At 44.7% G+C, this 9258-nt stretch overlaps 1 protein-coding gene across 5 annotated transcripts in view; it reads left to right on the top strand.

Moving 5' to 3' along the window:
• Positions 1-9258, top strand: part of Lrrc7 (leucine rich repeat containing 7) — a 412851-nt gene that overhangs the window by 353162 nt on the left and 50431 nt on the right. For all 5 annotated transcript variants that reach the window (XM_005357446.2, XM_026784035.1, XM_013350077.2 and 2 more), the window contains one exon: positions 5649-5870. In XM_005357446.2, the coding sequence (XP_005357503.1) occupies positions 5649-5870 (222 nt within the window). The remainder of the gene's footprint in view (positions 1-5648; positions 5871-9258) is intronic.

Consider the following 9258-nt stretch of genomic DNA (forward strand, 5'->3'; position numbering starts at 1 on the left):
CGCCTGCCTCTGCCTCCCAAGTGCTGGGATTAAAGGCGTGTGCCACCACCGCCCAGCTAAAACACCTTTTTTGACCCATTCCCCTGTTACTGGATGCCTGGGTTGGTTCATGAGCTTAGCTGTTGTAAATAGGGTTGCAGAAAGCTTTGATGCTCAAGTGTGATATGTCCACTTGGAATTCTTTGGTATAGCTGGGTCATACGACAGGTCTGTTTTCAGTTCTCTTAAAAACCTGCATCACTGATTTCACGGTGGCTGAACTAGTTTAGATTTCCACCAGGGTGTATCTGGGGCCCCTTTGTCCTCCCGCTCATCGGCATGTGTTTTCACTCTCAATGGTTCTCATTCTGACTGGGGCTAGGTGGACTATCAATGTAGCTTTGATTCTCATTTCCCTGAAGAGTGGTGAAGGTGAATATCCTGTTTATTGGCCATTTCATATTCTGAGAACTGTCTGCTCTTTCATGAGTCCCTTCACTGACTTGGCTGTTTGATTTCTTGTTGCTTAGGTCTTGTGTGTGTTCTTTAAGTACTCTAGATATTCTATCATGTATATAGGGTTTTTTTTTTCATTTTTCTAGCCTGTTAGTGTTATTTTCTGAGCCACTAGAGTCATTTTCAAAAGCCCTTGCCTATGCCCAGCACCTCTAAGTGTTTAGTCTTTTTTTAATTTTTATTGCTTTATAAATAATACCATTCAAAATTTCCTCCCATTTCCCTTCTGCTCCCCTACTCACCCTCCCCCCTCACCCTCCAGTCCTAAGAGAGGGCATGGCACCCTACCCTGTGGGAAGTCCAAGGCCCTCCCCCTTCCATCCAGGCCTAGGAAGGTGAGCATCCAAACAGGCTAAGATCCCAAAAAGCCAGTACATGCAGTAGAAACAAATCCCAGTGCCATTATCATTGGCTTCTCAGTCAGCCCCCATTGTCAGCCACATTCAGAGAAACCGGTTTGATCACATGCTCTTTCAGTCCCGGTCCAGCTGGCTTTGGTGAGCTCCCATTACATCAGGCACACTGTCTCAGTGGGTGGACCAACCCTTCGTGATCCTGACTTCCTTGCTCATCTTCTCCCTCCTTCTGCTCTTCAACTGGACCTTGGGAGTTCAGTCCAGTGCTCCAATATGGGTCTCTGTCTCTATCTCCATCCATCGCCAGATGCAGGTTCACTCTGGATGGATCTCCTCAGTCCAAGTGTTTAGTCCTACAGCTCTTTGCCACTGACTTTCTCCACAGCCCCTGAGAGAAGCTGTCCATGTCTGTCTGGCAGGTCCGTCTTAGCTGTCCTTTGGCTGTGTCCCACAGAACTTCATGCATCATATCTTCATGTACAGTATCCGATGAACTGTCTTACTTGGCATGGGCTTGGACCTATACAGAGCTTAGGGAGTGTCCTTCCATCCTTCTGTTACTGGCCTATAGTTTAAGTGAATTCTGGTTGGAGACCATCTTCTGTTTAAGCCAGGCCTAGACAGATTGCTGTGGTAAACTGAGGAGAATTCTAGACATGACAATTAGAAATTGATGACAAAAGTTTCTGTTCCACCTGGTCCCACAGCCATTCAGTTGCAAATAAAAACACAGAGTTTTGTATTAAGTATAAGCTATTTGGCCTATTGCTCAGACTTATTACTAAGTAGCTCTTACAAGTTAAATTAACCCATAATTCTTATCTATGTTTAGCCACATGGCTTGGTACCTTTTCTCATCTTGTTTTTGTGTGTGTGTGTGTGTGTGTGTGTCTGGTTTGTGACTATGTCTCTGCCTTTCTCTTCCCAGAATTCTCTTATTCTGGTCACCCTGCCTGTACTTCCTGCCTGGCTACTGGTCAATCAGCATTTTATTAAACCAATATGAGTGACAAATCTTTACAGTATACAAGAGCATTATCCTACAGCACTAAATGGTTGGTGGAGGGTAATGTTGGGTTCCTCTGTATTTTTATGTTCTTGATAATTTTCAATCCAGTTTTCTATCATAAATGGATATTACAATTATCTAGTACAATAATCTTTTTGCCATATCTCTCCCTCCATGGTCTGACTATATTATAAGACTGCCCCAACTTTTTGATGAACTAAACTTTCGTAGTATAAAGATCCAATCTGTCTCTGATAAATTTTTTTCGTTCAGTCCCATACAGTCACTTTCGTTTTCCCTTAATTAACATTCACACAATGTGATTTAATAGATCTGTTTTTCCTGCCTTGTATTTAAACTAAGAATTGAGGGACTGAGGAAATGAGTCAGCTAGCTCATAAAGCCTTGCCACACACAAGCCTGAGGATCTGAGTTCAAACCTGCAGAACCCAGGTGAAAAGCTAGAAGCAGCGGTGTATGCTTGCAATCCTGGTGCCGAGAAGGCAGACAGAACATGATCCCTGGATCTTGCTGCTCAGCCCAGCTGAATCAGTAAACTCAGGTCCAGTGAGAGACTGTTTCAAAGAACTAAAGTGGAAAGCAACTGAAAAACACTGACCTCTGGCCTTCACATGCCCATGTGCCACACAGACATACAACACATACACATACAACAGCAATGAGTTAGGAAATAGCACATCAAAACCTTAATTTCATTTGATTTTTTTTTTAATTTTGATTGTCGGTTTTGTTGCTTCTGTGGTTCTTTTTTCTGTTTCCTACGAATGATTTGAACACCTCTTAGAATTTCAGTTTAATTTATGAATTATATTTTTAGTGTGGCCCTCTACACAGCTTTGGTAGTGCTGTTCCTAACGTGTATACGCATTCACACACACACTCACACACACACACACACACACACACACAGCTTACAAATCTCCTGGTGTTGGGAATTCATGGCTGAAGCAAAGTACCTGGGCCTGACCTCCCTGCTCTTCAGGCCTTCGTCTGCCTTGTGTGGAGCACACTCCTCTCTCATCTGCCCTGTGTGTGTGTCTGCGTACAGATGCATCAGATTTTGTCATAATTTTGTTTTGTTTTTTTAATTTATTTATTTATTAAAGATTTCTGTCTCTTCCCCACCACCGCCTCCCATTTCCCTCCCCCTCCGCCAATCAAGTCCCCCTCCCTCGTCAGCCCAAAGAGCAATCAGAGTTCCCTGCCCTGTGGGAAGTCCAAGGACCACCCACCTCCATCCAGGTCTGATCATAAGAGAAAAGTTTGGCAATTTAAGGGGAAGGAAAGTCTATTTGTCAGCCGGCAAATCTTTTGGCAGTGTTTTTTATTCCTTTTTAAGCCGACAAGGTCTCTCTTTTCCCGTTTTCCTTCCTGCTGCTGAGGTGCTTTACGACACTATGTAAAGAGCACTCTTGGGACAGCAAATGCCTCTCATTTTCCTCATCTGAGACTGTCCTGATTTCCCATCCATTGCTGACGAGCACCTGGACCATTACAGGGTTGGGAGCTGACAGTTAATTCTTCCCAGCACTTGAAAATTACGTAATTTCCTTCTGTCACTCATGGCTTCTGGTGAGATATCTGCTGGCATTCAAATTGTTTTTCCTTTGTAGAGAAGGTGTCATCTTCTCCTCCCATAGCTTTGAAGGTTTTGTTTGCCTTCGTGTTTAGTCATCAAATTAGGCTGTGTCTGCACATGGCACCTGTTTTTCTCTGCTTCCTGAACCTGTGAAGTCTTGCCAGTTACCAAATTTCCAGGCTTGGGGGGGGATTGTTTTTTTTTTAAGATTTATTTTATTTTTAATGATGTGCATATGCGGTGCCCATGGAGAACAGAAGAGGGTGTCAGATCCTCCTGGAACTAGAGTAGCAGGGGGTTTGTGGGTACCTGATGCAGGTGCTGAGAAGGGAACTTTGTCCTCTGCAAAGGCAGAAGCTGTCTTAGCCGCTGAGCCGGCTCCCCAACCCCAGGGCATTATTTCTCCCGGTTGCCTTTTAGCCCCACATTCTTTCCCCCATCTTTCCAGGCATCATACGATTGCTAGAACACTTTGCAGTCCTCGGGTTTTTGAGAGTTTTCTCACATCTCTTCTGTGTGTTTTCTCTCCGTTACTCAGACTGATTTCTGCTGTCCTACTGTCCAGCTCTTGTGGTCCCTTGCTAAGTAGCTCCACGTGATCACACACATTATGGAAGGTCTGCATTTGCCCATGGATGTGGATGTGTGTGGATGCCAGAGGACACTGTCTTTCACCTTTGGTTTTGACACAGGCTCTCTTACTGTCCTGGTACTCACCTGCAAGTCCAGGACGCCCATCTCCACATCCTCAGTGCTGAAGTTGCAAGCACATACTGCCACACACATTCTCCCAGCCTGTCTCCTCCGACCTCAGGAGATCATTCTGTCTGATATGTAACTGGCAATGCCAACTGATTCAGGAGATGACACAGAATAACCCTGGGTTTTCCAGAGCTGCCATCTACCCAACAAGAGAATGGAAAAACTTGTGACCGCAGAGAAAAGCTGAACTTGCCGTAAGGACTTCCAGTCTTCTAGACTGGCAGGAAATAGACAAGGTTTCTGGAAGTTTTCAGGAAGACAGATGAGTCTGAGGAGCAGGCATTTGCCTTTGAGGTTATCACACTGTGGTCCCTTGTGCAGATAACTACACCTTTTCCCAGTACAGGCTAAAACAACCACAGCTTTCCCTCTAATTTCCCATGACTGAAACATCTTTAATGTTCGTAAAATTAGAAAATGGTTCATAATGCCAAGACAGCTAATTGGACATCTAAAACATAATCTGAAGGTTGTTTATTTTGCATTTGTATTGCCAATTAATAGAGTAATTTCCTTTTAAATTACCTCTTGTTTGGAATCCAGCAAAGTATTTCCCTCTAGATGATGCTCTGTTTTCACTGTGGGTTTCTTTATTTTCCATACTCTTTAAGAACTTTAAAACAAAGGAGTGTGCACGGCTCATTCTAAATGCCCTTCCCATCCCCACAGATGGCACATGCTCACAGGCACTTATCACATGATTGACTTCTAGTGCTCTTGAGCTAATAATGTAACAAATTAATAAGCATTTATTATTTTCCCCTGAACCAGCTCACTGTGCACCTGTGCCATAGAACTTAAGCAATTCCGTTGCTTCTCCTTAGGAAGCGGGATTATTGTCCCTCTGACGCTACACAGCATACATATCTCTTACATATATTTTTCAGTATAAAATATCAGCTAGCACCAACCTTTATTTTTAAGGTTTGGATTCTTTTTCCTTGAGATTTTTTTTGGATGGATTTTGTTACCTTATAATCAGGAATAAAATAGTCCTCAGCAAACCACCAGATGACTGCACCAATATCAATGTCTCTGCCATCCCCATGGGTGCACTCCTACGTTTCCTTTGTTTTTTTTTTTTTTCCCAGCCTGGACTGGGAGCCCGTGTGAGGGTCCCTCTCCCATGGAGTATCTACCTTCTTTCAGCCTGGGCTGGGAGCCCGTGTCAGGGTCCCTCAACCATGGAGTATCTACCTTCTTTCAGAGTGAGCTGGGAGCCTGTGTGAGGGCCCCTCTCCCATGGAGTATCTACCTTCTTTCAGAGTGAGCTGGGAGCCCGTGTGAGGGCCCCTCTCCCATGGAGTATCTACCTTCTTTCAGCCTGGGCTGGGAGCCCGTGTCAGGGCCTCTCGCCTACAGGGTAGCACTGGTGCTTTCTGCTTGGATCCCAGGGAACTCGGCCTGACAATTCTGCTTTCTACAGGCAGGCAGCCACATTCAGACCCTGATGGGGTCACAGAGCCTTCAACACCGCAGTCGGGAGCAGCAGCCATATGAGGGGAACATCAACAAGGTGACCATCCAACAGTTCCAATCACCGTTGCCCATCCAGATCCCTTCGTCGCAGGCCTCCCGGGGACCTCAGCCTGGACGGTGCTTAATACAAACGAAAGGGCAGAGGAGTATGGACGGCTATCCTGAGCAGGTAAGGGGGCTCTCGTCACAGTCAGTGGACGTTCAGGAGTTAAAACAACTCCACGCTGCACAGTGGTCCTCAACACACAATGTTCTTCATAGGGATTGATCGTTGCTGCCAGAGGTTGGGGACAATGACACACTGGTAAAATGCCCTTTTATATGCAAAATACAATGATTTTTTCAGTCCTGTCCTTCCTTCCCACTGCCCATTTCCAATTCAACACCAGTTTTGAGTGTGATAAAGAACCTCTGTGGATGGGGTATGTTGGCTAAGGTCCCTAGTGAAATAGAGGGTCTTAAAGATGAACTGCTATCCCATCTTCATTTCCAGAAAAACATTTTTAGCTCTATTTTCTCATTGTTAAATACATCCGAGTATAGAAACCCCTAAAGAATCATTAGAAGAGAAATTTTTTTAATGTTCCGGAAGCTACTGGTTAATGTGATGTATCAAAATCATAATGATGAGTACTGGTCTCCTGTCCTGACTAGAATCGGGACTTGCTCTCCACTGCAGGATGTTCTCCTTCCTTGAGGCTACAAAAGATTTCACCCGATGGAAGCTTGAGGAGGAGACAACACAATCTAACACATGCAACTAATACTTCTTACTTCATTGTTTGGATTATTAGGCAAAGTTCCATGGCATTATTCGCCCCTCACACGGCTTGTAAAGGTTCCACGCTGTTGTTGCTTATCCAAAGCTTTACCTGGGAGACAGCTATCTCTTCTACACACCAGCCAACATTAACTTCTTTCTCCAGCTTTTTCACTGTATGTTGCTCAGAGCCATTTATCATGGGGATCCTAGATGCTTCAAGCATTGTCTCTTTGTTACATCTGCCCTGTATCAATCATTCTCAGAATCACAGAAGCTCAAGAAAATTCTCTTTCACTTTCCCTAATCCAGGCCACATGTTGGGTTTAATGTGTAACAAGCCAGGCAGGCTCCTGTAGTCAGAAAATAATGAACAGCTACTGACTCTTCAGAGAGTCTAAAAAGTTAATGAGGTTTAAGTTACGGTCTAACAAAGGCTGTGTTCATATCTGACTCCACAAGAAAAACTACCCTCACCCAGTTATCTGATTCAGCTGTTCCTGTTACTACCTACATGGGCTGTTGTTTGGTTTGGTTTGTATTTTGGCCTTTCTCCCCAAATCATGGCCTTATTACCACAGGAACTTAGTTTGCAATATTGTGATTGCTTCAGAAAAAGAATCTAGAGTAGCTTTTCAGTTTGGTTCCATAGCTTTGATAAACCTGATGCCTACAGAGAGATAGTGATTTTTGTTGTTGTTTTGTTTGTGTGTGTTTTGTTTGTTTATTGTTTGTTTGGTTGGTTGGTTGGTAGGTTGAGGGGGTTCAAGACAGGGTTTCTCTGTAGCTTTGGAGCCTGTCCTGGAACTAGCTCTTGTAGATCAGGATAACCTTGAACTCACAGAGATTTGCCTGCCTCTGCCTCCCAAGTGCTGGGATTAAAGGCATGTGCTACCACCATCCAGCTCAGAGAGGTATTGTTAGTGGACTTAAATCCAATCCTTTGCCTTCTTGGCTTTTTGCCTTGGTCTTGGATTGATATGGCTCAGAATGCTAAGGTCAGAGCTGCAGTGGCAGTAATGGCTTCAAAGCCTTTAAACAAATAGACCTGGTTCCAAAACAGACCTCTGCCTCCTTACAGTCCTAGGAACTCTGCTGGTCATGTTCACTGTACATTATCCTGCTGGCCTTTACTGTGCAGTGCTGGGAAATGCAGATGGCTGGCCACCCTGAATACCTCCTCCCAGCTTCTCCTGAGGTGACATGCCATCAAAAAGCTGACATTGCAGCAGTAACTAAACCACAAGACCGGCAAGCACCACCAAGCGGAGTGTGCTGCACCTGATCAGCCACGAGACTCACTCTGAACATGACTATTTCTCCACCACTTCTCCCCTATTTCTTTTTCCATAACCTTTGTTCTTCCTCATGAAGCTCTGTCATTTGAGAAAGATCACCAAGCCAGGGGCTTAGAATCTGAGATTCTTCTTTTACTATAATGAGCCATGTGACCCTGGCCAAGTCAGTTACTCCTTGTAAGTTTCTGTTTCTTTCTTTAAAATGAAAACAATACCACCTGTCAACAACTTTTGGATGGTTTTGGTGAAGACCAGGAGGTGGCTCAGTGCGTATAGAATGAGGAAGTATCAACACCTGAGTTCTAGAGATAGAGCCCAAGTAAATTCTACACGTGATTGTAACTGTGATTCTATTGCTGTGGAGACACACCATAACAACGGCAACTTTTATAATGGAAAACATTTAACTGAGGTGACCTGCAGTTTCAGAGGGTCACTCCATTATCATCGTGGTGTGATGTGGTGGCATGTAGGCAGACATGGTGGCGTGTAGGCAGACAGACATGGTGCTGAAGAAGCAGCTGAGAATTCTACATCCTGCAAGTAACAGGAAGTTGACTGTGACACTGGACAGTATCTTGAGCATAGGAGACCTCAAAGCTTGCCCCACAGTGACACACTTCCTCCAACAAGGCCACACCCACTCCAACAGCCACACCTCTTGATAGTGCCACTCCCCTTGGGAGCCATTTTCTTTCAGACCACCACAGACACCCCTTGTGATACCAGAGCTGGGGAGGGAGATCCCAGAGAATCCATAGTTCTCACTGGCTAACTAGGATTCCTCACTGAGTTTCAGGTAGACCCTGAATAGTAAACCCTAAGGAACTACTCACAAGATTAGCTAACTCCATGCCACTCTGTGCATGGACAACTTACATATGCACCCTGAATACACACATGCTTCCCCCCACATATTCACATGTGCCCCTAAAAGGCGGTGTGAGAGTTAAATGATGGAGTTTTGTGTCCCAAAAAGGCGGTGTGAGAGTTAAATGACGGAGTTTTATGCAGTCAACCATAGGACTTCCCTGAGAGGGGAGAAGTGGAAAAGAGAAAGAATGGGCATAAACGTTTTTAAGAATTAAAATGTTTGAAAGAAAGAAAGATAATGGTTATCAATCCCAACCTTCTTTGTCTACAAAAAAAGAAGCCAGAACTAGACATTGTTGGGCTTGTGTGAAATGCCACAGCATTTAAACGTCCTCAGTACTTGTTGCTCTCATCTCTTGTCTTCCCCACCATAATATTGTGCATCAGGCGTTCTGAATCTCATCTGCATATTTGAAGCTGGTCTGGGGCTCTTCAGCAAACACTGACACCATGGCCTCCTTTCCAGGTCAACTCATTTCATTCATCTACCCGTGACCCTGGGTAATGGGAATTTTGTGAGCTCCTCATTGAGTCTACCCAGTCCACTTGAGAGTCACTGCTGAGGTACTCTGTGAACCAGCAGAGCCCCGGCTGGGCAATGGACTGATGTCTACCCAGTCCACTTG

Source organism: Microtus ochrogaster, chromosome 21 (genome assembly GCF_000317375.1).
Source record: "Microtus ochrogaster isolate Prairie Vole_2 chromosome 21, MicOch1.0, whole genome shotgun sequence".
NCBI classification, from domain to species: domain Eukaryota; kingdom Metazoa; phylum Chordata; class Mammalia; order Rodentia; family Cricetidae; genus Microtus; species Microtus ochrogaster.